The sequence below is a fragment of the Nycticebus coucang genome, chromosome 21, assembly GCF_027406575.1.
Source record: "Nycticebus coucang isolate mNycCou1 chromosome 21, mNycCou1.pri, whole genome shotgun sequence".
Classification (NCBI taxonomy): Eukaryota; Metazoa; Chordata; class Mammalia; order Primates; family Lorisidae; genus Nycticebus; species Nycticebus coucang.
The window spans coordinates 66176426-66201604 of NC_069800.1; the positions used below are offsets into that span (position 1 = coordinate 66176426).

Here is a 25179-nt window from a genome sequence, read left to right on the forward strand (position 1 = left end):
TCAGGTGCTGCCCAGGAACCTGTGAGAGCCCACATGTGTCTTTGTGGGGAGTGCAGGGCCCCCGTATCCACGTTTGTGCCACCTGCCTGCTCTGTCACTTTTTGTCCCTGAGTTTACATATCCTTAAAGTAGGGATGGTGATTTCAGCCCTGGTTTGCTGTCTGGATGAAACCAGCTCTGCAAGGAGCTTGGCATGGTCAGCCCAGGCAGGAGGTGGCCAGCAAATGGGGTCCAGCCTGTCCGCACCAATGCCAGAGTGGAGCAGGTAGAGACACAGCCCTAGCCCCGGGGAGCACCTGGTGTGGGGTGTCATGACAAGCATCAGGAAGTGGGTGAGTTAGCTGGTGGCACCAGGCAGGGGTCTTCATTGTCCCAGGGATCTCTACCTCCCACATTGAGGCCCCTGACCTCCAGGCCCCTTGCTCACTTCTTGACCTTCCTTTCCCATTGCAGGCAGGCCCACCCAATGCTCAGTCTTATCTTCTTTCCTTTTCCCTCTGCCCTTCCAAATTGGCCTCAAGGCCTCTTCCAGCTGTCCTGCTGGGGAGAACTCCCAGGAGGGCCCAAGTGTGAGGTGGGGAGTGCTTAGTGTGTCCTGCCAGCTGCTCCCAGGAGTGGCCTCCCACGTTGATGGTCCCTTTCTGGGAGTCAGGGTGTTTGCTGATGGGGTAGGTGGTGCTGGGGCTACAGACCCATTTGTCCTTCTGCATGGGGGGGATCCTGTGTGTGTGTGTGCGTGTGCCGGGATCAAGGGTGACCACAGTGCTGTCGAGTACTGGCCCAGGGTGTGTACACGGTGGGCCCATGATGGTGTGATCAGGAGGATGACCCTGACAGGGAAGGATGAGCCCATAAACTGATAAGCCAGCAGAGAAGCTGATGTCAGAACAGAAGGGCGAGAGGGAGGATGAAGAGCTAGGGGCCTGAGTTAGCTGTTAGTCCCTGCTGCCCTGCCAGGCAGGAGTGGAGCTGGGCCCTGGAGCTAGTTTTTTTTTTTTTTTTTTACCAGCAAGCACCTTGCTGAGCTCTGAGGGTGCTTGAGGGGCACTGAGGGAAGAGTGTGTGTTTCTCCCTTGGGGCTGGCAAGCTTGCTCACTAGACTTCTATAATGCTTGGTTTCTCCACCACCCAGGTGTAGCTGCCAGCCAGCCTGACCACAACAAGATGTGTAGGGGCCACATAGCCTTTGTTTCATTCGATTTGGGACATGTCTGAGCAACCTTTAACAACTGGGAGAGCTTGCTGTCTGTCACGTACACATAGGAATTTCATCCCTCTGGCCTCTCTGCTCAGTAGGTGGCTGTAGGCAGCAGGTGAGAAGTTGGTGAGGCCAGCACCCCAGGTCTGGCCTAGGTCTCACCTAACCTAGTCACTGGCCCATGCCCTCCCAATGCATCTCAGTGCCGTGTCTAACTCTGCCTTCCCAATGCACCTGAGTGCTGTGGCTACCCTTCACTCACAGGTGTGGTTCTGAGTCCTCTTTGATTCTCACCTGGCTTTTTACCAGGTGTTGAGCACAGGGCTCTGTCTGGATGCTCCAGCGGCATGCTAGGGAGTGTCTCTGGGTTGCATGGCTGGCCCTCAGTTCACTTCCTAGTTGTCTCCCCAGGTGACCCTTCTGGACATTCCTCTATAGTTCCTGCTTCTCTTCTCTGCCAAATCTTTGATCCACCTTCCTAGAGTTCTGATTTTAGCAAGCTTCCCAGAACACCTTTGCCCCTTGCCAACTCGGCAGGTTGCTGTTCATTCCTCAAAACCCAAATTTCTCTTCCCCATTTCCGTCCCCCATCACAGGTTAGGACCCAGCGCTGCTGTTACTTTGTCCATGAGACAGAACTGAGGTGACTCCCAGCAGAGGCCCTGTTGTCCCTGCCCTGGAAGGGGCAGTTCTGAAACTTCATGTGCCCAGGAATTACCCTGGGAGCATCGTACAACACAGGATCTTGTAAGATCCCCCTCCAAGGGTGGAGTTTGGCCAGGAATCTGCTTCTCTTGCTCCTCCCACACAGCTTGGGGACACAGGGATATGTCCTCACCAGGAAGCACTGCCAAGGGGTTGGGTCCTGGGTGAGCTACCCTGTGTTTGTACCCGGGGCAGAGGGTTCAGAGGCACACTTGGAGCAAAGTGCTCAAGAGTGTGTCGGTGAGGAACTGGCAGGTGCATGCACCCTGTTGCTGTTCCCAGTCCCTTCCTGGAGGGTGCCTTGGTCCTGTCACATGCTGCAGTGAGTAGTGGAGCTGGCCTCTTTTGAGGTAGTGACCTCTGGGCTCCTGGCATGGTCCCCAGTGCGGTGAAGCACCTCTTGAGCTCTCTGCCCCCAAGCCCTGCCAGATGCAATGTGCTTCTTCACGTGTTTATTCTCCCGGCGCTCTGGGACTCCCATCTTTGAGAGCTCCACCGCCAGATCCTGCTGTTCTCTTTGCCAGATGCCTCTTTGCCAGAGTCCACAAGGGGGCGCCCGAGAGCGCCGCTCGGACCCTGGTGGGCTGGGTGCTGGGGATGCGGGATGTGAGTGGGGGTCCCCTGTCTTCCGAGGGGGTGCTGCCCAGAAGCCTGGGGCTAGGCTGGAGCCTGAGCAATCCCTACCTCCCGTCCTCACTGCCCTAAGGGAGCAGATGCTGAGCTGAGGGGCCACAGAGCCAGCAGTGCATTTCCGAGGTGGGTGGAGGTGGAGAGGACTGGACACCAGCCTGAGGCATCAGCTCACCCTTCTCAGCCTCCATGTGCTGGCTTGGTGTGTGGTCTGTCCAGGCATGGCCGGTCAGGTGGAAAGCCACCTCTGGGCAAGCCCCTCGGTCAGGGGTGAGGTATCTTCCCAGCTGCTGCTGTGGGGGGAGGGGCTGCAGCCCTGGGTGTCCCTTGGGCTTCCTGGCCTCTCAGCTGCAGTCAGTGCTTCCCTCAGCTTCCTTCTCCCCCGAGACAGCTTCTTGGAGGCTGTGGGATGTGGACTGTGGTCAGGCTGGAGTGTGGCAGTGGCCCCAAGGCGACCCTGCCTGTCCTCCTTGGGCAGTGCTGGGCACGAGAATGAAGATTTGGTGGTAGGGAAGCCCCTGTGCAGAGTGCCCAGAACCTCTGGGACAGCCTGAGCTTAGGACATGCTCATGAAGCCCCCGAGATGCTGGAGAGTGCCTTGGTGGGCCCACTGCACAGGCTGGGACCGGGTTGAGGGTTATAGTGGGGGAGTGCCTGGTCCCGGAGATGGTTTCAGTGGGACCTGCTGACTCCAGGTCAGGTCCAAATCCTGACTCTGGGTATCAGCCCTGTCACCCTGGGCAGATTCCCTCACCTCTCTGGATCTCAACTTCCCCCACTCCAGTCAAACAGTGACAGTCCTGCCTGCTGGGCACTGGCCCTCGCTGAGCTGTGCGGTGCCTTCCCTGGGCAAGGTGGGGCTGCACGTACTGGGCAAAGGCCCCATCCTCATTGATTTGCAGAGTATATGTTTTGGGAGCAAGAGCCCGTTCCCTCTTCCCTGCCCAGGTGGGAGGACAGGGGCTGGGGCTGGCTTGGCTCTGTTGGAGGGTAGAGGGTGACAGCTTGACCCCTAATGGGCTGTACCCCACCCAAGACCAATTCTACACGCCCACATCAGGAAGTGCCTTGAAACAAGATGGTGTGCTGGCCTCTCCACTACTCCTGGCAGACACAGGCTGCGGTCACCTTCCTGGCAACAATGGCACATTGTGGCGGCATAGCCTGGCCTGTGTGTTGCAGCCCTGCTTAGACAAACATGGGGCCACACAGTTACTAGCTTAGTGTTCAAAGGCTCTCAGGGCTCCTGGAGGCCCAGCCAGAGCTGTTGTTGTGCCCAGAGCCGGAACGGGGAAGCTGTCCTGACACTCTCAAACTGGAGCTGGGGCTTCTGGTGGCCTTTATGGGAGGAGCTGAGCCATAGGGTGCTGCCCTTGGCAAACATTTGAGCAGCCCCCAAGTCTCCCAGTGGGAAAAAACACACCAGTGCCCAGCAGGGATGTGCTCTCTGCCATGGCTCCTGTCTGAAGGTGGACAGAAGGGTCCCGGGGAGGGCAGAGGTAGCTTGTGGACCAGACACCCCTTCTTCCCCCAGTGCTAGTAGTGACTGTCTTTGGCTTTCTGCTTGGGCCTCCCACCCCTTCCCCCATCTCATGTGCCCTGGACTTAGCTGCTCCTACAGGGGAGGACCCTGGCCCACCCTCCTCCCAGGGGTCTGTCCTGGAGCCCAGTGGGGGCTTTGTTCTGGCCTCCATTGTCCTGAGGATCCATTCTCTGGGCAGCCAGGAGGGAGGTGGCATGGGGGATATTGGTATTATAGGGCCCACCCCTGACTCCTGACCCCTGCCCACCCCTTGTGGCCATACCTTGGCCCTCCAGGTCTGAGGCCTGCTTCCTCTTATGCTGCAGACCCTGCTCCCGGGTGCAGATGCACCTGGGCCCCTCCCCTGGCATGTGGGGATTGGCACCGGCCTCAGAGCTCGGATGTTCCTAGGTAGGAGGGGATGTGGTCAGGGTGAGGACTGTGCCCATCTCCTGCCCAGGAGCCCTGCTTTAGGACTGCTCCCCAATAGCATGTGGCTGGGGACCCACCTTACTGTCTGAGCTGTCTGGCTTATCCAGGTCATCCGACTCAGGTCTCTGCATTTTGGTCTTGCTGGGCTCTGAGGGGAGCAGGGTATGGGGTCAGGCCAGGCTGGTAGCCGTGGGGGCTCCCGACTTGCCAGACTGTGATGGGTGGAGATGACGGCAGATGAGGAAACAGGTACAAGGGGCCCAAGGGGCAGACTGGAATTTGAGCCCAGGCCCGGTGTCTCTGGCATGCCCCAAGTATGGACCCCTCTGGCTGAGGTGCCCTTCCCTGGCCTGGTCACTGTGTGACAGGGTGCTTGCCACCTGCCTACTGGCCTCTTGCTGAGATACTCCTGCTCACTGAGTGTGCGCAAAGAGGCACCTGCCTGGAGCCCCCACTTCCTTCATGTTTGCAGGTGGGAGGACCTAAGCTCAAGACCTGGGTCTGGCTGGTCAGGCCAATGGGCAGAGTGGCCTGCCCTTGAGATACTCCTCCCCTTGGACCCTGACCATGGCAACTCCCTCCCCACCATGGCACCACCTCACAGCTATGTCTTGACCCTGGGGGCTCACTTTACCTGAGGGGCCACCGGGGTCAGGCCCTCCTCTGGCCTCATCCTCCATCCTGCTTTGAGAGGGCAAGCTGGGCTGGGCCCCTGGGAGGAAGTGTGAGGAGTCCTGGGGGAGACAGGTAAGGGGATTGAGTTTATTCAGGGGGTCTTCCTTCTCTCTGGCCCCCGACAAAGCCTGTGGGACCCCAGGCTGTATCTGGGGTGTTCTTTTCCTTTCTGGTGTGAACAGGCAGCCGCACCGTCTCCTTGGAAGCTGACTTGGTGGGGCAGAGGGCAGAGAGCAGCCCGAGGAGGGTAGGGATGAGAGGACAGTGCTGGGCTCTTACTGTGAGAGCCGGGGGCTCTTCTGTCTGTGGCACTCGGGTCCTCTTGGTGCCATTGCTGAGTGCCTGGGTGCTGCGAGTCAGGGCTTCAGATGGGGCAGATGGCTCGGGGCTGGGAGTGTGGGCAATTGTGGGGCTGAGAGATTCAGGCTGGCTGGTTGGCTTGGGGGCGTCTCGGCTTCGTCCCCGGTCTGAGAGGTCCAGGGGCTTGTCTGGTGTGGCTGTGGCCTCTTCCCTGATGGAGTAGCCTAGGCCTGTGGGCTGTGGGTGCCGCCCTCCAGGCAGGACTGCTGTGGCTGGAGCTGCCCTGGCCACCTCACTCTCGGGGCCCTCAGAGTCTGAGCCGACTGGTGGGGAGGGTGGTGGCTCCCCAAGCCCGAGTGGGCAGCTTGTCCTGGTGCTGCCCACCCTTGCCCTTGCCTGCAGCTGCTGCTGGGTCAGGAGTAGGCGCAGCGCCCCCTCCAGCCGTGGGTCCTGCCTGGGCTCCTCCCAGGTCCCTCCCTCTCTGGCCTTCAGGCCCTGGAGCCTGGGGTTGCCAGGGGTTGCAGTAGGGGCCAAGGTGTGGCCGTGAGGGCTCCGAAGGTGCACGGACAGGTGGTGGTTTAGGAGGCAGAGGTTGTCAGCCTGAGGGGAGCGCTTCAGGGACTCATGGGTCATGGCGGAGGGCCAGGAGGCCCACAGGAAGCTGTGAGGAGAAGCCTGTTCACTGGCTGGCAGTTAGCAGTGACTGGCCGAGTGACCCTGAGAGGGAGAGGACAGGGACCCCACTTCATAGATGGAGACGTGCAGCCTGGAGAGAGGACGTGAGCCGCTGAGGTCACGTGGCAGGGAGTGGAGGGGTTAGATGTCCAGGCTCCGGAGGCTAGAGGGCCATGTGAATGGTTGTCTCCTTGGTGGGGTATGGGTTCTAAGGAGGGTCCTGGCCTCTCCCTGGTGGGATGTGCTAGTGGGTCCCATTCCCAGGTGTATTGGGGGAATACCTCTTCCTCCCCTGGACTCCTCTCCTGGGGTCTGCATGTCTGCTCAGCACATCCCCCTGTTTTCAGGCAGGGAGATGGAAGCCTCTCAGGGCCCTTCTGACAGCGCTTCCCAAGGGGCGAGCCATCTCCTATCTAGGCCTGGCAACTCAGGATGCATCCATGGGGTAACTCGGCTACAGTCGGGGTGCCCTGAGAAGGCCACGCCGGAGACAAGCAGGGCTCCGAGGGGCAGAGGGTGGTGTGGCTGCTGGCCTTTTGCCCCAGAACCAGAGTCTGGGGTGGGGGCTTGGCTGAGGAGCTCCAGGTGGCCGTGGTAGGAGGATCCCTCACCTGTCCACGGGGAAGCTGTGCTCATACAGTGGTGGGCTGGCTGGGCTATTTTTGGCGGACAGTGGTGGGGGTGTCCCACTGGTGGAGCCAGGCTCAGCTGGGCAGTGGGACCCAGGCCGCAGCAGAGCGATGGTCCCGTGCAGCTGGTTGGAGATGTGCTGTGGACTCTGCAAGGAGGGCAGGGAGGGTAGCTGAGCTGGGTGGGTCACCGCCCCGAGCCTCTCCTCCACCCACATCCAATGCATTAAGGACAGGGCCACAGCCACCAGCCTCCTGGGATGGCCTGGCCTGGCTGAGTGTGGGGGGCTCCTCTGCCCTCACCCTTACCAGATCCGGGGCCCCTGGCTCAGGCAGGTTGGCACCTGGGGAGATTTTGGCTACTGGAGATTTCCTGTGCCCTGCTGGCTTTTCTGTGGGAGAAGCCGTGGGTGACAGCTTGGGAGATGCTCAGCAGGGTGCTCAGCTCCTGGCCAGAGGGCTCCATGCTCCCTCGGACCCTGCCTCCCAGCCTCCCCAATTCCCACAGCACCTGTGCCCAGCTGGTCTTCCTCAGCCTCCCTGGGGTCGCCCGATGGCTTTTCAGTGATGGCTTTCCAGGTGCCGGGGGAGGGGAGCAGCAGGGGTGAGAGGGGGTCTGAGGTGCCCTCCCTGGCCAGGGGCTTGGGCTTCTCTCTGGAGGGGAGGCAGAGGCAGGGAGGATGAGGGAGGGCAGATCAGGGAACCCCAGGTGCCCCAGGAGATGCTGCTCTCTGACACTGCCTGGTACAAGTGCCCAGTGCCTGTGTGAGTGGGCCTGGGAGAACCGGGTGTCTGGGCCCGGTCCCCTTTGTACTCACTCCAGGCCCCGAAGCCGCTTCACCTCCTCCTTCAAGGCCTTGTTCTCCTCCTTCAGCCCATTCATCTCGCTAGCTGCAAAAGGCAGAGATCACCGAGGCCGCCAGGGCAGGGCAGCAAGAGCAGGATTGGGTGGGGTCCTCGCAGCACCAGGGAAGCTCCTTCCTGCTCTTGTCCCCAGCGTGTCCCCAGCATGCAGCCCAGGCCTTAGCATACAGCAGGCGCCCGTAAATACTTGCTGCATATTGGAAGGCTGGGTGTTATTGAATAAATAGGGCCCACCCCGAGGTCATGGAAAGTGCTAGGACCCCTGGAGGGAAAGGGAGCCCAGAACTCATCACAGAAGGGACGCCCAGCTGGGTTCCTGACGCAGGGACACTATGGGGCTGGTGGTAGCTTCGTCCCATTGGTCTGCAAGCTGGGGTGGGGTGTGGGTACCCCCCGGCACCCTGTGCGGGAAGCTCACTGAGAAGGAAGACGCGCTGCAGGCCCTGCAGCTGGGCGCTCTCGAACTCCCGCTGCTTCCGCCTGGCCAGCTCCTGGGTGACCATGCAGCGGTCACATAGGCCAGCCCGCAGCCTGTGGGGACGGGGAGGTGAGCGGTTGCTCTGGAGGGAAAACTGAGGCCTACAGAGGAGCTGGGACCTTCACTGCCCCATTGTCAGAATGTGCCTCTGCCTTTCCCAAACTGTGTTCTGTGGAATCCTGGGCCTCAATCCCCACCCTGTGGATTGAGTATCTCATTTTCAATAGAGTTTGGGGAGAAATCTTGAAAATGCAATTTACTTAAGGCTCTGAGAAGTCCTGCAGTGGAGAAACCAACTTGGTTTACTTTGCCCTGGAGTTGCCCAAACTCATCCTGCAAGGAGCCCTGTTGCGTTCCCCTCCCCGAGCCCACCCATCCTGAGGAGGCCCCACCTATTCTCCAGCACCCGAAGGTTTTCCTTGAGCGCCTTCTGCTGCTCTCGGAGATGGTGGTTCTTGGTGAAGAGCTCCTCGAGCCTCTGTGCGTCCCTGTGGTAGGAAATGTTAAGCTGGGGGTTCCACTTTGGCTGGGAAGCCACAGGCCGTCCCCCTGCCCAGCCTGAGGCCCACTCTGCTCGGCAGCCTCCAGGCTTGCTTGGAGCTAGTTCTTGCTGGGGCATTGCCTGGAAGCAGGAACCCTAACCAAGTCACTAGGTGCCACTTGGTGACCTCCGCCCCTCAGTCCCTGTGTCACTTCAGCACCACAGTACAGCAGAGCCACAACCCATCTGTGAAACGGGACCGGGGGCTCCCACCTGCGGGCCATTGTGCCATCAGCTGTGACCACATCTCAGGGTTCCCAGTGAATGCTGTGGCTGATACTCTGCCCTGACGCTGGGTCGGGAGACGCTCGGGCTTGGATAGCCGTTGGGGGCCTGCGTGCCCGGGGTCAAGCCTGGTTGCATGCCTACTAGCTGTGTGGCCTTGGACAAGTGATTCATCTCCCACCCTGGTGCCAAGGCCCAGTTTCACTTTCCATGTGAAAGGACGGTGGCAGTGCTGGCACCCTGGGGCTTCAAGGCTGCCTGGGCGGTCGTGGCCCCTCAGTCGTGGCCCCTGGGGGTGCTCTCTGTTTCTCCCTGGGCCTGGCCTGACTCACCGGCACCTCTCTGAGTTCAGCTCCAGAAGCTTGTTCTGTAGGCCTGGTGGAGTGAGCAGAGGGGGTGGGAGGTCAGGCCCAGCTGGCCACTTCCCCCTGCAGCCTCTTCACAGCAGGGCCTGGGCAGAGCCATGAGATGGCACCTCCGGTCCCTGTTGCCACACAAGGGCCATCCAGACCCCCTCCTACCTGCCTGGGTGCCCTGTTTGACTTCGGGAGGCTGCCCTGCTAGGGGGCCTGTCTCTGTCTGCCCTGCTGCTGGACGCTTAGGCTTCGGTCTGCCTTGCTCTGGGCCCAGTATCTCTTTTCCCCTGGGGTCTCTGGCTCTGGTATCTGTCTGGAGGTTGGACACTGATACTGGAGGTGACCAGCCACCTGGGAGGGGCAGAGATACTGAGAGCAGTCACCTTCAGGGGTGCAGCTAGTGTGGAAATAAAGGGCTTTTGGTGTGTCCATCAGACCCCTTCTTCATGCTGTGCCTTTGTGAGCCAGCTTAGCCTGGCTGGCCTGGGGCCGGGTGAGTGTGTGGTCTCACCCAGGCAGCCCCACCTCTCCCAGTTGCTCAGGAAGCAGCCAGGTCCAGGACCTTTGGACTTCCTGGGTGCCTGGGAGTGCTCTTTGGAAAGGCAGCAGACAGGGGCTGGCCCTAGCTCTGGGATGGGGTGGCTGGAGGGGCTGCAGCTCTGTCCCTGTGGGGGACTTGAACAGGAGTGTGGGGCCTGGGGCAGGTCCTGGAGGGAAGACACTGAGCCCTGAGCTCCTGTTCCTCTGCCAGGAAGAACTGAGGCCTTGCCCTGGGTGAGAGGGTCACCAGGCCAGGCCACTCAGCTCTTTCATTTCTGCCTGGCTGTACCAATGCTTTGGGAGAACAGGTGCCAGGCAGTGTGAGTGGCAGGCTTGCAGTGCGCCTCTCCCCTGGGTGGTCAAATGACATTCCAGCAGGAGGGCAGCACATGGCAGGGGCTGGGCCCAGGCTGGGGCCTCAGCTCAGGGTTCCCCTTCCCAAAGATGGGATTTGTTGAAAGTTGGAGGTGACACATGGGGCACCCTGGCCTGTGCAGGCCCTATGGACCATTTGTCGAGGTGAGGACAGTAGGGACTCTTCCCCAGCCCAGTGCTGGCCCCGGGCACTTACCCAGGACCTCCTTCTCATGGACCTCCTTCAGCCTGTTCAGTGACTCCATGAAGCTCTCCATGACTTCCGGTGACCTTGTCCAGGCCCTACCACTAGGGTGTGGGGACTTTACTACCCCTCTGTTTCCAGCCTGCAGGGAAGGAAGTGGGGAGGGAGGTCATTTTAGGAAAGGCCCAGGGGGTGCAGGGTTGGGCAGAGGAAGCGTGATCCCTGGCTCCCTGGGGACAACCCACATGTGCTGCCTGTGGAGGCTGGGCTAGAGGACCCCGCATCGCACGACCAGGCACAGAGTGTGGTGTGAGCGTTCAGGGTTCACTCACCCGGGTCACACACATGTATAACACACAGGTGCACACATGCACAGGCACATAGACAACACACAGACACAGACCACACAGGGATATGTGCAACACACGTGCACACACACACACAGTACGTAGACTCGGATACGCAGACACGGATGCTCAGACACACGGGGACACAGATACACACTGGCACAGACACATGCGGACACACAGGCACTCCACGTGCAGATGTGGACACACACAAACACTCATGCACACATGCACTAGCCCTGGTCTGCCCAAGGAAGTTGGCCCTGAGCTGAGAGGCTGGAGGGTCCCAGGAAGGGGCAGGCGCCCGTCTACAGAGGGGCAGCTGGCCAGGGCCCTGGCCTCCTCACCTGCTTGCCTGTGTATAGGTCCCAGGAAGGGCCCCACAGCCTGAGGCCAGGATTAAGGGGACACAGGGCCTTTGAGGGCTGGGCCCTTACCGTCAGACCTTCCAGGCCTATCCTGATTCCATGTGACCTGGACAGATCTGGGCAGGAGGCTGGGAGGAGTGAGCTTCTGGGGCTATCTTAGCCTCCCCTGCCTACTCTGGCTAAGACTGGCTCCCAGCTGGGCCTTTGGTCAGGTGGCTGTGTCTCTGTGAGCCTGCTAGCCAGTGTTTGTGACACACAAACCTCTGGTCTGACCTCCCCACAGGGCTGGGTCCCCACTTAGGGGGGCTGCGTCCTGTCCTGGGTGGGGCAGTGTGCGTGTGTGTATGCATGCCGAGGCTACCATGGGATCCCAGGTGCATCGCATGGACCTTGGTGCAGGACCTCATCCTGACCTCCCCCCCTCCCCAGGATGCAGCCTCACAGCTGTGGCTGGCTTCCCTCTACTTGGGCACATCCCCCCCGTGTGCTCTCGTGGACTGACAGGAGGCCATGCCCCAGGCCCCGTGGTGGCCAGACCCCACCAGGTTACATGGGGGAGGAAGGACACAATCCCATTTCCATTTCTTTTTCTTTCTTTCTTTTTTTTTTTTTTTGAGACAAGATCTTGTTCTGTGGCCCAGGCTGGAGTGCAGTGGTGTGATCATAGCTCACTGGGACCTTGACCTCCCAGGCTCAAGTGATCCTCCTGCTTCAGCCTCCAGAGTAGCTGGGGCTACAGGTGCATGCTACCATGCCAGGCTGATTGAAACAATTTGCTTTGAAGAGATGGAGTCTTGCTGTGTTGCCCAGGCTGGAAACTCCTAGGCTCAAGCCATCCTCCCACCTCAGTCCTCCACCTCATTTGCATTTCCAAGACCATTCTCTAGCAACTCTGCAGGGTAACTCAAACCAGAGCCCCCAGACCCCACCATTGTAGGCCTGTCCCATGTCCCACCAGAGGAAGGGGTACAAAGCAACACAGCGCCCACCCACAGAGCCGGACATGAGGGGATGACAGGTGTAGGGGGAGCCACCATCCTAGGCTCTTGAAAGTTAAGGTGCCTTTGAGGGTGGGACTGAAAGGGGCTCCCCTGCCAAGGAGGCAGGCCCTGGACCCCAGGAGAAGCCATGGGGCCTAGAGCAAAAGCCTGCCACGTGAGTGGGGGTGATAGCAGGTGGCACTGTGTCAGGTGGGTGAGGCTCTTGTGAGGCTGGGCTGGAGCCCTGGTGAGGGAGATGCTTACCACCAAGTCCTGGATTCTGGAGGCTGAGGGGAGTGGGGCTGTAGCCGGGGCACAGGTCACATGGTCAGCACTAAAGATGGTTCCAGCCCCACCTCCTGCACTCTCTGTGTGCCCTGTCAGCTTCAAGGTTGACCAAACCACTCCCCAGATGGGGAAACTGAGGCTCAAAGAGATCAGGTCACCTGCCAGAGGGAGTGGAGGCTCGGGTGGTCTCCCTGTGCATGGTCCAGGGACAGCTGTGCTGGCCTCACCTTGCCAAGGGCCCTGAGAGGTAGGACATCTGAGCTCGGTCCCTCTGGACCCAGGCCACCAGCAGATTTGGCCAAGGAGGGCTGGGAAGTGGCTGAGCTGCAGCTCCTGATAATCCACCCAGACCTGCCCGACAGGCAGCTCTTCCCAGTCCAGTATTGCTGTGTGGGCTGGGCTGACGCCCATAAAGGAACCACCCAAGGGTGCCCGTGGTGCCCGTGGGCCCAGAAGAGGCCTGTGCAGGCTCCAGACTCATACAAGAGGCGGGCATCATGCCTAGTGGAGTCATTGTAGTGGGGAGGCTGGGACAGAGGGGCCCAGGGCTCCTCTGCCCCAGATCACCCCACAGGCCCTATCTGTCTGACCCTCTCAAGGCCCCTAGAGCACAGGGGAAACACTCCTCTGCATGCTGGGTAGGAGTAGCAGGTGTGAAGGCTCTGAGGCAGGACTGTGGGTATCTGGATATGAGTAGGAAGGGCCACCCTGCTGGGATCCCCTCATTTCCTGTGGGGCTCAGGGATGAGATAGGACTGGGCAAGGCCACCAGCCCATGGGTGATAGCACTATGGGGATGGTGTGACTTCTGGGGGTGGGGGGCAGGTGGCAGAAACGCATGTGGTCAAGGCAGGAGCCAGAATCAGTCTCCTGGACTCCTGCCCCACTGGGGAAGCCTGGTCCCCAGGAAGGTGGAGAGGAGGCTGGGGAAGGAATGGGAGGTGGGTCCCCCCACAGGTGAGGTCTGCTCATCCTGGAGCCTTCAGGAAGAAGCTGGTGGCTGTGAAAAACGCCCTTGGCCCAGGCCCACAGTCTCCTGTTGGGGATCTGGCCTGGTCTGGGTCTGTGAGCTTGCTGAGGCTGGCCGGGGGTGCTTGGGGTGCTGAGGGTGCAGGGAACTGAGGGAAGGCTTCCTCTGGTATAGGGGGCTGCAGTGAGTCTGTGATGGGACAGAAGCAGGGGGAGCTATACACAGGCGAGGGTGACCCAAGTCTCTTGGGACCCTTGGGGACTTTACAGGGCTGTCTGGCTGGGTGGTAGGCAGAGATCTGAGCTTTGTTTCTTAGGGCCCCAGCGAGGTCCAGGGACCCATCCCCCTGGCTGCCCAGGCTGTAAGCCCTCTGCTGGTGCTCAGTCTCCAGCAAGAGCAGGGTAGGGGGTGGGCAGGTCAGTTGGCCTCTGGCCCTGCACTCACAGCTGGGCAGGAGTGGGGTATCATGGGCTGCCCTTCAGCCCTCCAGTCCTCAATCTGCCCTGTCTTGCCATTGAGGACACGACCTGGAGGTAGGGGTCTTGCCCATGGTCAAAGCTACTCAGGGGCAGCTGGGCTTTGGCTAACCTGGGGCTGTGCCTGCTGCCTCATGCTATGCAGGTATTACTGGCCCTGGCACCTCTGCCTTAGACTAAGGGGCAGTGTGCTGGCTTTACCAGGACTGAACAGGGTGTCCACCTTTCATCCTTACCCGAGGAATAGATACCTGCTGTGGGTCCTACCTGCCCCCCAGGGTCCCTAAGAACCTCCTACGGCCCCCACCTGCCCCCCAGATCCCCCACCTGACCTTAGGGCCTCCACCTGCACCCCAGGGTCCCCACCTGCCTTCAGGGTGCCCATTTGTTCTCCAGGGCCTCCAAGATGGCTAAGGTGGGCAGGAGTCCTGAAGGGACTGGGCAGAGAGAGGGCTAAAGCCCTGAATGTAGCCCCTGGTCCTGTCTTTAGGCTCTGTGCAACCTTGGTCAGGTAGCATTTATTCTGGATGGGCAATTACACACTCCAGCCCCATAGCAGGTTGCTGTGAGGCTCCTCCTAGGTAACGCAAGTCAGGTGATGCCTATGCTGCCTGAGCTCCCCTGGTGGCAAGTACCCAGTGAATAGCAGAGGGAAAGCCTACACCTGTCTGCACCCCCTCACCTGAGCCCCCTGGGTGGCTAACTGCTCTCCTGGACAAGTTCAAGTCGTTAACAAGAAGAGCTCTCACAGGGTTACACAACTCCTCCCCAAGTCAGGGCAGAGGGGATGACACTCACATCTTTGGAAAGTCACTTCTTGTATACTCACTTTAAGTGCAGAGTCCTGGTGGCCATGCCCGGAGGAAGCACTGTCTGGCTCCCACACACAGGCGAAGACCAGCCCCAGCTCCCTGCCCCTCCCAGGGTGCTGAACCAGAGGAGCCTGCCTGGGCACCATGGCTCCAAGGTCACCTGCTCAGATTGGCTGCCCCTCACCCCAGGACACCTGTCCTCCAGCAGGCCCCTCAGGGGCAGGCATTCTGGGCTGGACACCAGTTCTGCTCCTTGTCTAAGGACTGAGCTGACTGACTGTCCTGTCCATAAAAACAACGATGACCACAGCAGTAGCAGCAGCTTGGCTGTTGCTTCCCTGGAGCCCACTGTGTGTCAAGCACCACGCCAGAGCCTCTTGCAGGGGCAGGAAACCCACCCTGAAGTGTTGCTGTGGTTGGCATGCTTAGAGCGGCTGCCTGACCTGCCCTCTGCACCCTGACATTCAGTCCATAAGTGGCCCCTCTTCCATCTGTCTCTTGCCAGCCCACACAGGACCAGGTGCGCCATCAGAGCCCGGGAACTATCTGTGGCACAAGTGGTACAGACGGAGCACCTGCCACTGCCCAGCCTCAGCAGATGCAGGTGTCACACCCACTCAGCCTGTGAGGAGGTGCTGATTGTCCCCTTCCCCAGATTTGGACACTGAGTCAGGTCAGGAGCCAGCAGGTGGGGACCATGGAGCCTCCTTCCACACTCTGCAGGGACGGGCAAAGCTTCTCCCCTGGAGACTTCAGCCAGGTTACTTGCCTGGTTGTGCCTCAGTTTCCTTGACTATAGAACAGATGGTGGTGAGCCCTGACCCAGCCCCTGGAGCCAGGAAGTAGGCTGCACCACCTTGGCTGTCAGGCTTCTGGCACCTGGTGGGCACTCCAATGTCAGACCCTGTGATAGGTGGCTGGGGCCAGCCTTGGGTTGGAGTTTCCCCCAGCTCCCCTGTGCTGGACACCTGAGAGAAGCTTCATGGGCAATGGCATGGCCCATACTCACCCTGCAGTGGCCTTGGTAACCTCTGTCACCTGTTCACAGTAACCATCTTGCAAGGGACACAGCCAGGACAAAAATATGGCCTCCTGGTGACCCCCTGGGCCAACTCAGGAGTGGCAGGCCATGTCCACAGAAATTTCTGCCAGGATAACTTCTGACATTTGCCAGACATACAGACCCATGACAGACATGTGCACATGTGTGCCACCCACATCCACACATGCAGTGACAGAATCTCAACTGAGAAACACACCTTTGTGCATATGCCATGAACAACACACAGGCACGTCAGCCATCCGTCACCTGCTGTGCACAGAGCTGTGGCGGGACCAGGCGCAGCTGCACACACACCTGCGCCCCATGCACGTGTGCCCCAACAAGGCAGGTGTTGCTTTGCAGCTCAAGTAACAGGGAGCCCTGCAACCCGACTCTTCCAGGATGGGCAGGGCTCCCACCCTCCTGCCTGCTCCGCCCTCACCCTGGGGCTGCCTCCCTAAGCTGGGGGGTGGGGGTGGGGAGCAGGGGGTGAGTTTGTCACTGCCTATCGTAGGCACCAAGCTGAAAGCTGAGGGCAGTGTGTGTACCCACCCATGTGCCACCCCTGCCCTTGGCTGCACCTGCTGTTACCTCTCAAGGGTAAAGTCCAGGTTGAGTGTGTGGCCACCAGCCTGGTCCCGGTACTCCTTGGTCCCTGAGCCAACCATGGCCTCTGTGTGCCTGGCTCCTGGCCAGGAAGCCCACTGAGCCCACCTACTGGCTGGGCCCCCAGGACCAAACGCCCGTCATACCACCACATGGGGGAGGCCATGAAGCCCCACCTGCTCCTGTCCCTCTCACAGGGGGCCTGGCTAGGCGTTGAGCCCCTGCGGTGAGCACCCCTGGGAGGTCCAGCCCACCCGCTGTTGGAGCTGCCTGGCCCTGAGCCCCAGGTACTCACATGCCCTCTCGGCCTGCCTCGACCTCTGTGCAGAGCCCCTGGCTCTCTGTTCTCTGCGGAGAGAGATGGAAGTGGGCAGTGTGTGGACTCGCACAGGCAACAAGGCACAATTTTGGCCAAACCCGCCGGACAGGTTTTGGATTCTCCCAGCCAAGAGCAGAAAGGAGGGAGAGACCGCCTGGAGCTGCCCAGCAGGTTCTTCCACTTCCCGGAAAGTGGCCCAACAGGTTAGGTCTGAAGCCACATAGAGATGGGATTGTTTCCCCACAATCACCCTGTGGCTGCCAAGCCCCAAACAAGAAGAAGCCAAGGCCTGTGCTGGGAGGGCAGAGGGGCAAGTGAGTGGTACCCAGGGCTGGGAGGGCAGAGGGGCAAGTGAGTGGTACCCAGGGATGGGAGGGCAGAGGGGCGTGAGAGGGACACCCAGGGCTGGGGGAGGGAACAGACCTGCATGTCCTGGCCCCTGGGAGGGGGAGTGTTTCTCTGCTCATGTCCTGCTCAAGTGGTGACCTTGGGCAGGCCACGTCCCCTGTCTACTCTTGCTCTCTTTGCCTGTAAATTGGGGATAATAAGCACCAGGTCTGTCCCTACCAGAGACAGGGGAAATCTGGGAACTGTATTGGAAGTGGCTGGGGTTGGTGTGGCCTGGAGAATGACCTTCTGTTATGCTGGGGTGGGCAGGTGCCAGGCCTGGATCTACCCTTTCTTCCCAGTCTGTGGGGGTCCAAGTAAGTAGGCACTTCTGGTCTAGGGCAGGATGGGTGCCCCCAGCCAGATAGAGCCCAGGTGACAAGGATGCTGGAGTGATTGGGCACTGTGGCCTGTTCTCTGGACAGTGACATTGTGGCCACCCCATGCTTCCCCACCCTTCCCACCCACACCATGATCTCTGCCCCAGGACCCCTTTCCCCTTCGCTGCCCCTGTCCTCACCTCAGCCTGTCTTGTCTGGGCCCACAAGCCATGGCTCCTTGCTCCATGGGCCACAGTTCCCTCTGCGGATGCCCTTGGTAGACCCCTGGGAGCTCACAGGGCTCAGAGGAGGAGGACCAGGATGGCGGCCAGAGCCCAGGTGAGGTCAGAGGACAGACTTCCCGCTCCATGCTGTGCTCTCTGCTGGCGGCTGGTGGCCTGGCCCTGGGCTCAGGTGAGGGCTGGGTCATCTCTGGCCCCACCATGGCCACCACCCCAGCCTGGCTGCTCCTCCTGGCTGGGCCCTGGGCAGGAGGTGACTGTGTACTGCCGGCTGTGTGTTTGCAGGAGGGCTGGGCGCAGGCTGACTTGTGTGCACTGCATTTGTTTCTGCATGGACTGAATGCTTGTCTTCCCCATTCCTATGTTGAAGCCTCTATGATGTGTTAGGAGGTGATGAGGTCTTGAGGGTGGTGCCTCATGGACGGGATTAGCACCCTTGTAAAAGAGGCCATGGGGAAACCCCTCACCCTGCTGCCACCTGGGACACAGTGCAAAGGTGCCATTGGTGAAGCTGGACACATATCAGCAGGCGGGAGTGTGCCGCACCCCCATCCTGGCCTCCAGCACCGCAAGAGATGTGTCTCTCTTATCCGAGCCCCGATAGAGGTGTTTTGTTGCAGTGGCCTAAGTGGACCGAGATACATCTGGCACATGGGTGTGTGTGTTTGAGTGAGATCAACCTGTAACCCCTCATACATGCACACCTGCATGTCTGTGTGTGTGTGATGTGGTTGGGTGTTTTCTGGTTGTACATGTGGCAGGGTGTACAGTGTGCATGGAGGGGCATGACCACATGAGGCTGGCTGACAGGGAAGCCCTCACCAGCGTCTGCCCCAAGAGGTGCTCGGGGGAGGTGCTCTGTGTTGTGGGTCAGCGCGGCTCTGACAGCCTAGCCGTGCTAGTGACAGCACAAGAGCCCTCAGTCTGAAAGGCAGACGTTCTAGGCCGCTGTCTTCGTAATCTCTCCACCTGGGCAGGAGAGTGGACAGATGAGCAGAGGGCCCACCGCGTGGGGAGATTGCCCAGGGCTCAGGAGGTGTGCAGACAACAGTGTCCTGCTGAGTGGGAGCAGCTGGACACACAGGAACAGCCACTCCACTGACTGGGATCCCCAAGAAACATCCAGGGTAATGGCTGGCGGCAGGTGAGAGGTAGTTTGGGGTCCTGGTGGGAATGGTCAAAAGTGCAGGACTCCCTGGGGAGACGGGCCGTTCTTCAGCTGGACTGTGGTGGTCACTATGCAGGAGAGCTCATTCAGCAGCTTGTGGGCGGCACCTTAAAATACTCAGGGTTTTGTTGTATGCAAATTACACCACAGTAAGCTTTTTTTTTTTGAGACAGAATCTCACTTTATCGTCCTCTGTAGAGTTCAGTAGCATCACAGCTCACAGCAACCTCCAATTCCTGGGCTTAGGCCATTCTCTTGCCTCAGCCTCCCGAGTCGCTGGGACTATAGGCACCCGCTACAATGCCCTGCTATTTTTTGTCGCAGTTTGGCCAGGGCTGGGCTTGAACCCGCCACCCTTGGTATATGGGGCCGGGGCCCTAACAACTGAGGCATAGGCACCACCCAGTAAGCTTGGTTTAAAAAAAAAAAAAAATTAATGAAATTGACTTCCAGAGCAGTTTTGGGCTCACAGAGAGGTTGAGAAGCAAGTACAGGTATGTCCTGTGCACCCCAGCCCTTGTGACAGCCCCTCAGGGGTTACCCTGCAATGCAGACAGCTGGGCCCAAGAGGACACATCATTTCCATCCAGAGCCCAAGTCCACAGCAGGCCTCACTCTTGGTGTGGCACCTGTTGTGCTTTTACCGAAGCATACATGGTGGTGGCTGTGTGCACAGTGATCTTGTCCTTGATGCCCGGTGCCCTCACCCCTGTTCTGCACCCGAGACCTCTGCTCCTACCGCCGCCTCTAGGAACAGCCATGGTGCTTCCCTGCATCAGCCCCTGCACCCCTTCACTGTTTCTCAGGTGGGGAAACCAAGGCCCAGGGAAGTGAAGTGTCTTGCCCAAGAGCATCACCTGGCTGAGCCCCGTCTGTCTAGGAACACCTAGGCTTCACTACTACACCGTCACCCCAGACTGAGTCTGCCCCAAGGAGGCGCAGGGTGCACTCCACTACAGGGGTGCTTGCTCCCCAACTCTCCCACCTCTGTGTGTCTAGACCTGGCTCTGGGCTCCTGTACTCTGACCTCCTGAGGTAGTGAGACATTTGTAGGCTTGTTTTCCTGGGAAAGCCCAGGAGGTAGGGCGTGCTGCTGGGCCCCCTGGTCACTCCTGCCCCTCCTGGACCCTGCCCTGGGTGTACCCTCAGGGCTCAGACCTCACACAGCTGACTCTGCCACTGGTGCTTGGCAAATATTTGCTCTTGTGGTTTGTAAAATCCCGAGTGCTCTGGCTTTCCTCAGATGCCAGTATATGAGACCCTCCTGGGACCCTTCACCACGTGCCCCGTCTGAGAGTCCAAGGTGACTAAGGCCAGGCCCCCAGGATGGCTCTGTCATCTCTCAGTGCCCTCATAGGTGGGGGCCATGGGTCCTGGATTCATCACTGCCCTTTCTAAGTGCCCTTGAGTGAGTCCTGCAGCCTGTCTCAACCTTAAAGATGGAAACCAGGACAGTATGCAGTGGGGGGGTGGGACCACAGAGAGCTGCAGGGAGAAGGCAGTGGTCACATAGCTGACCTAGGAGGCCTTGCTGGTCTGGGGAGGGTCAAGGGTCAGCATCTTGGGGTGGGAGAAGATGCACAGGAGCCCCCAAACCATGTCCCCTGCACAGATCCTGGCCAGGCAGGAGGGAAGTTTGGGGCTCCTCCTCACGTGCTGGTGGCCAGGCGGCAAGGCAGGGAAGGGCCCCACGGCTCCTTCAGACTCACTGCCTCCCCTTTGGGCCACACCAAGTGTTCGTTCCCATGTTCATCCCTTTCTTGGGCCACAAGTGTGTGAGCAGCACCCTGGGCCAGCGGCTGTCAGGTGCTGGGGATGCAGCCCAGGACAGAGGGGCAAGAACCCTGCCCCCTCCGGATCAAGGTCTGCCCACAAGTGTTCAAGCCACACACATGTCCCCTTCCCCCCACTGAGGTCCTGCATGTGCCAAGTTAGCCAGGCAGGCCTGGGCAGCCCAGGCTATAGGAGAGCCCCCCTCATGCACAACAGGTGCCACGCCAAGAATGAGGCCTGCTGTGCAATGAGGCCTCACGCCAGACCCAGCTCCTGGGTCCCTGAACAGGTGGCCCAGGGATCCCATCCAACAGAGCCCCTCGCAGCCCCTGGGGGTGCTGAGCCCTGGCCCAGCCCTGCCCTTTGTCTGGAAATTGGGTGCTCACCCCACCTGGCCTGGGCCCTCTGTCATTCCTGGAGGGGCAGGAGGGGTTTTTCTAGGTGGGTGGTGGGAGGTCTAAACAGGAGGCCCTAGCGCCCTGCCCCTCCCAGGTTAGGGCCTCTGGGCCTGGCATCAGGATGGTCCCTGGCTCCCCTATGCTTGAGGTGTGCTCAGGGTGCAGGCTTCTCCTTCCTCCAGGGTGGGGCTCCTTAGCTTTAAAGGTGAAATTGAACTCGGGAGCTCCCATGATGGACTATAGGCCACACAGCCTTGCTGGGCACATTTGAGGCCTAGCAGGGTGGACTTGTGGACCTCCCTTCTCTGCTGTGGGACTAGTGGGTGCAGGCAGACTGAAGATGTGGCAGACTCTGTCCCTGGGGTGCTCGCTGGGTGGCTGCTTGCTGAGCATCCACTGTGCAGGGCTGGGAATGCAAGGTGTAGAGCCCTAACGGCTGAATGCCCACAGTGCGCAGGCCCCAGGTTATAGGAGGGCACTCTGTCTGTTGAGCACCCACTGTGTGCAGGCCCTGGGTTGTGGGGGGAGGCGCCCTATCTGCTGGGCACCCACTATGCGCAGGCCAGGAGGGCACCCGTGAGATCCCATCTTCAGTAACCCACTTGGGGCTGGGTGTCATAAACATGGTAGCAGATCATTCTGGTCATAGGGACTGGTGCCAGTGGGAAGGGAAAGGAACTGCCAGTGACAGCCTGGGGCTGCCTTAGGTGGAGTCAGGGCAGGTGACATTTGTTGGATACCCAAGGGAGGAGAGGTGAGGCTGCACAAAAGGCAGGGGCTGATAGAAGGAGGAACCAGGAGGCTGATGAGAATGTGGGGTGGGACTGCAGGAGGTCAGGGCAGGGAGAGGGGAGGGGCTCATGAGGTTCCTTCCCAAGCCCCTGCCACCTGGGGAGCCATGGCTCCCCTGTCTGCTGTGCTGGGTGTTGGGAGCCCCTGATGCTGGCTTGTATCCACTGTGTAACGCTGTTTCAGGCCTCAGTTTCCCCAGTTGTCTGCCTAGGGGACATTACCAAGACCTACCTTGGAAGACTGGATTAGCTCAGCCAATGTTCAGGTCCAGTAGTGGACACCAGGCATGCTGGCCACAGCCATAGACAATGACGTGTGGTAGGTAGTGCACAGCAGAGCTGTGGGGTCCTCCGTGTGCCCTGATGGGGGGACCAGCAAGTGAACCACAGCTGACCAGGGACTAGAGGCCTGAGCAGGTCGATGCCAGCTTAGGGTGTGCCTGGGGATGGGCCCCCCAGGGCGAGGTGGCACCCCTGGGCCAGTGACTTCCTTTGCTGAAGTCAAGCAAACATTGTAGGGATGTTGGGCAGAGAAGAAGGGCTAGGAGTGGCTGGACGGGGTGAGTGCTGCTGGAGGGCAATGCCCTTTGTCTACCTGGTCATTCATCCATGCAAACATCCCAGAGCCGTTTCTTGCCTGTGGACCAGGCTCTGTCTTTTGCTGTAGGCACCTGGATGGCTGTGAACATGACTGGACCATCTAGGAGACCGCTGGTGTCAGACTTGGCCCCTGAAGGCTCTTCCTGGGCCTCAGCTGACTACACTGTGGTCCTCCTTGTAGGTAGATGTGGGGGTAGGGTGACCACCTGTATGGGCGGCTCTTGTCCCTCCCCCTTAGCCAGATACAGGGGATGGGAGGAGCGTCCAGGCTCACAGAAGCATCCAGGAAGACACAGAACAGCACAGCACACGACTGGGTGGATGTGGCCAGGTCTTAGGGCTATGGGCTACTCTGTCACTTGTTGCGCAGCTGTGGCTAAGGCCTGAAGTGGACAGGCGGCCCCTGCCACTGCTTCTGAGCAGTAGGGCAGCACCCAGTCCAGGCAGCTGCGTCCTGCACCCAAGGGACTGGGGCTGCGGAGCTTGGGGAGGGGACCCAGAGGGCTCGGTGGCCTCAGCACCTGCTTCCTGGGCCAGCTGGGGGCAAACTGCCTGGCCCCAGAGTGAGGCGGCTCTTGGGGCTTTTATCCCAAGCTGGGAGGGAGGGAGATAAGGCTTCAAAGGAATCTGGCTGTAAATGCACCTTTAAAAGCCAGGCCTGTCCTGCCTGGTGTTTGTGCCACTAAAGGATAGATAAGGCCTAGGGTGGGGGTACAGCACCAGGCCAGGCCAGCTGCAGCCCTGGCCCCAGATAAATGGGTCACCTATTAATGTGGCCTTGCAGGAGGGGGCCTGCAGGGTGTCTGGGCCCTCCCTGCAGGAAGGCTCCTGATGGCCTGGCTCAGGGGCTTCTTAGAGGCAGATTCTGTGTGCCCTTGGGATCAGACTGAGCTGGGCAGCAGGGTGTGGGCATTGGCCTGGCCCAGGCAGCTTGGTGGGGGGCGGAGGGAAGGGTGAAAGGCCCCCTAGCCTCCCTCCACACAGCCTCCATAACTGTGCCTTCTATTTTTTTTTTTTTGAGACAGAGTCTCCCTATGTCGCCCTGGGTAGAGTGCTGTGGCGTCATAGCTCACAGCAACCTCAAACTCTTAGGCTTAAGTGATTCTCTTGCCTCAGCCTCCCAAGTAGCTGGGATTACAGGTGCCTGCCACAACGCCTGGCTATTTTTTGGTTGTAGTTGTCATTGCTGTTTGGCAACTGGATTCGAACCCGCCAGCTCTGGTGTATATGGCTGGCGCCCTAGACTCTGAGCTACAGGTGCCAAGCCCACGCATTTTATTTTAAAATTACTTTTTGATAATCCCCCTTGGAAAGCACTGAACATTACAGATAAGGCCAAAGTTTCCTGTTATTGTCACCTCTTGTCTCCTCCCTAGGGCTGATTCCAGTGTTTGGCTTTGCTTTTAGGGAGCATGTGTTCTGCTAGACTTTCTAAGTGCTCCCGACCCCTTTTCTCCAGTGGCCTCCCCTCCACTTCTCTGTATCTTTTTTTTTTTTCCTTAATCAGGCCCATGCAAGCTGCCTCTTCGAGCTTCAGCTTCGATCCTACAAACCTACGGCTCTGGGGTGTAGGTCTGGAGCTCTAACCACTGGGCCACGGTGCCCAGCTTCCCCTCCACTTTCTGTCTCCGCATCTGCCTATTCTGGACATTCCCTGAGATCAAAGTCACACAGCATGTGGCCCTTTGTGTCCAGCCTTTTGCTCTGATGGCTGGGGCAGGGCTCTGCTCCTCTCTGGGACTAATATTGCACCGGGAGCAGGGCTCCGCTGTGCGGGTGTCCCGCGCTTGTATAGTGCTCCTGCGAGTGACATCTGGGCTTGATTCCAGTTTGGGAATTTTGATTAATTTTGGTCATTTTGGATTTATTTATTTATTTATAGACAGAATCTCACTTTATTACCCTCAGTAGAATGCCCTGGCATCACAGCTCACAGCAACCTCAAACTTTTGGGCTCGTGTGATTCTCTTGCCTCAGCTTCCCAAGTAGCTGGGACTACAGGCGCCCACTACCATGCCCGGCTATGTTTTTAGAGATAGGGTCTCTCTCTTGCTCAGGCTGGTTTTGAACTCCTGAGCTCAAGAAATCCACCTGCCTCAGCCTCCCAGAGTGCTAGGATAACAGGCATGAGACATCTTGCCTGCTTTGGTTATTTTTTTTAAAACAAACAAAGCTGTCATGAACATTCATATATAGGTTTTTGTATGAGTGCAAATTTTCTTCTTTCTGAGATATACTCGTATGCCCAGGAATGCAACTGTTGGATCATATGGTAGCTACATGTTTAGATTTTATTTTATTTTATTTCATTTCATTATTATTATTTTTTTAATTGAGACAGAGTTTCACTTGGTCCTCCTTGGTAGAGTGCCGTGGCATCAGAGCTCGCAGCAACCTCAAACTCTTGGGCTCAATTGATTCTCTTGCCTCAGCCTCCCTAGTAGCTGGGACTGCAGGCACCTGCCACAATGCCCGGCTATTTTTTGTTGTTGTTGTTTAGCAGGCCTGGGCCAGGTTCAAACCCACCAGCCCCGGTGCGTGTGGCTGGTGTCCTAATCACTGAGCTACAGGCTCCCAGCCATGTTTAATTTTTAAATAAATTGCCAATAATATTTTAATGTAATATTTTTATTTAAAAAATCATTATTATTTTTGGGGTGAGTGTGATGGCTCATATTTATAATCTTAGAGTTTTAGGAGGTGTCCATCACAGCTCACTGTGGCCTCAAACTCCTGGGCTCAAACCATTCTCTGACCTCAGCCTCTCAAGTAGCTGAGACTATAGGCCTATACCACCATGTGCTGAGTCCTGTAGCTGGTCTGAGGTGGGTAGACCATGAATATTTCTTTTTTCTTTTCTTTTTTTTTTTTTAACATTAAATAATCAGGTGAATTTTTGACCATGAATATTTCTTAAATGCATAGAGAGCTAGGACCCCGAGGAGATTCAATTCCAGTGGATT

General features: G+C 58.8%; 1 protein-coding gene across 7 annotated transcripts; it reads right to left on the reverse strand.

Annotated features, from left to right (window-relative positions):
- Positions 1 to 2424: 2424 nt before the first annotated feature.
- On the reverse strand, positions 2425 to 17066 carry RBBP8NL (RBBP8 N-terminal like). 7 transcript variants are annotated; one of them, XM_053573497.1, is made up of 15 exons: positions 16961 to 17066; positions 16514 to 16566; positions 10342 to 10471; positions 9207 to 9249; positions 8501 to 8596; positions 8049 to 8161; positions 7585 to 7657; positions 7278 to 7420; positions 7076 to 7158; positions 6749 to 6915; positions 5442 to 6123; positions 5122 to 5221; positions 4565 to 4635; positions 4339 to 4462; positions 2425 to 2935 (listed from the first exon to the last, which is right to left on the reverse strand). In XM_053573497.1, exons 3-15 carry the CDS (start codon positions 10400 to 10402, stop codon positions 2763 to 2765), a joined length of 1929 nt encoding a protein of 642 aa, XP_053429472.1. In that variant the 5' UTR covers positions 10403 to 10471; positions 16514 to 16566; positions 16961 to 17066; the 3' UTR covers positions 2425 to 2762. The 7 variants fall into 7 exon arrangements, with proteins under 7 accessions (XP_053429472.1, XP_053429473.1, XP_053429478.1 ...); XM_053573498.1 differs by lacking the exon at positions 16961 to 17066 and having other exon boundaries at positions 16514 to 16623; XM_053573503.1 differs by lacking the exons at positions 16514 to 16566; positions 16961 to 17066 and adding an exon at positions 12289 to 12334.
- Between the last annotated feature and the right edge of the window lie 8113 nt (positions 17067 to 25179).

Excerpts from the sequence above, each read along its gene's own strand:
- RBBP8NL (XM_053573496.1), bottom strand. The coding sequence starts at position 8,727 with ATGCCCCAGCAAGAACTAGCTCCAAGCAAGCCTGGAGGCTGCCGAGCA. Across the intron at positions 8,162-8,500 it reads CTTCGGGTGCTGGAGAATAG|GCTGCGGGCTGGCCTATGTG; the intron begins GTGGGGCCTCCT and ends CCGTCCCCACAG. Across the intron at positions 6,124-6,748 it reads CACAGCTTCCCCGTGGACAG|CTTCCTGTGGGCCTCCTGGC; the intron begins GTGAGGGATCCT and ends TTCTCCTCACAG.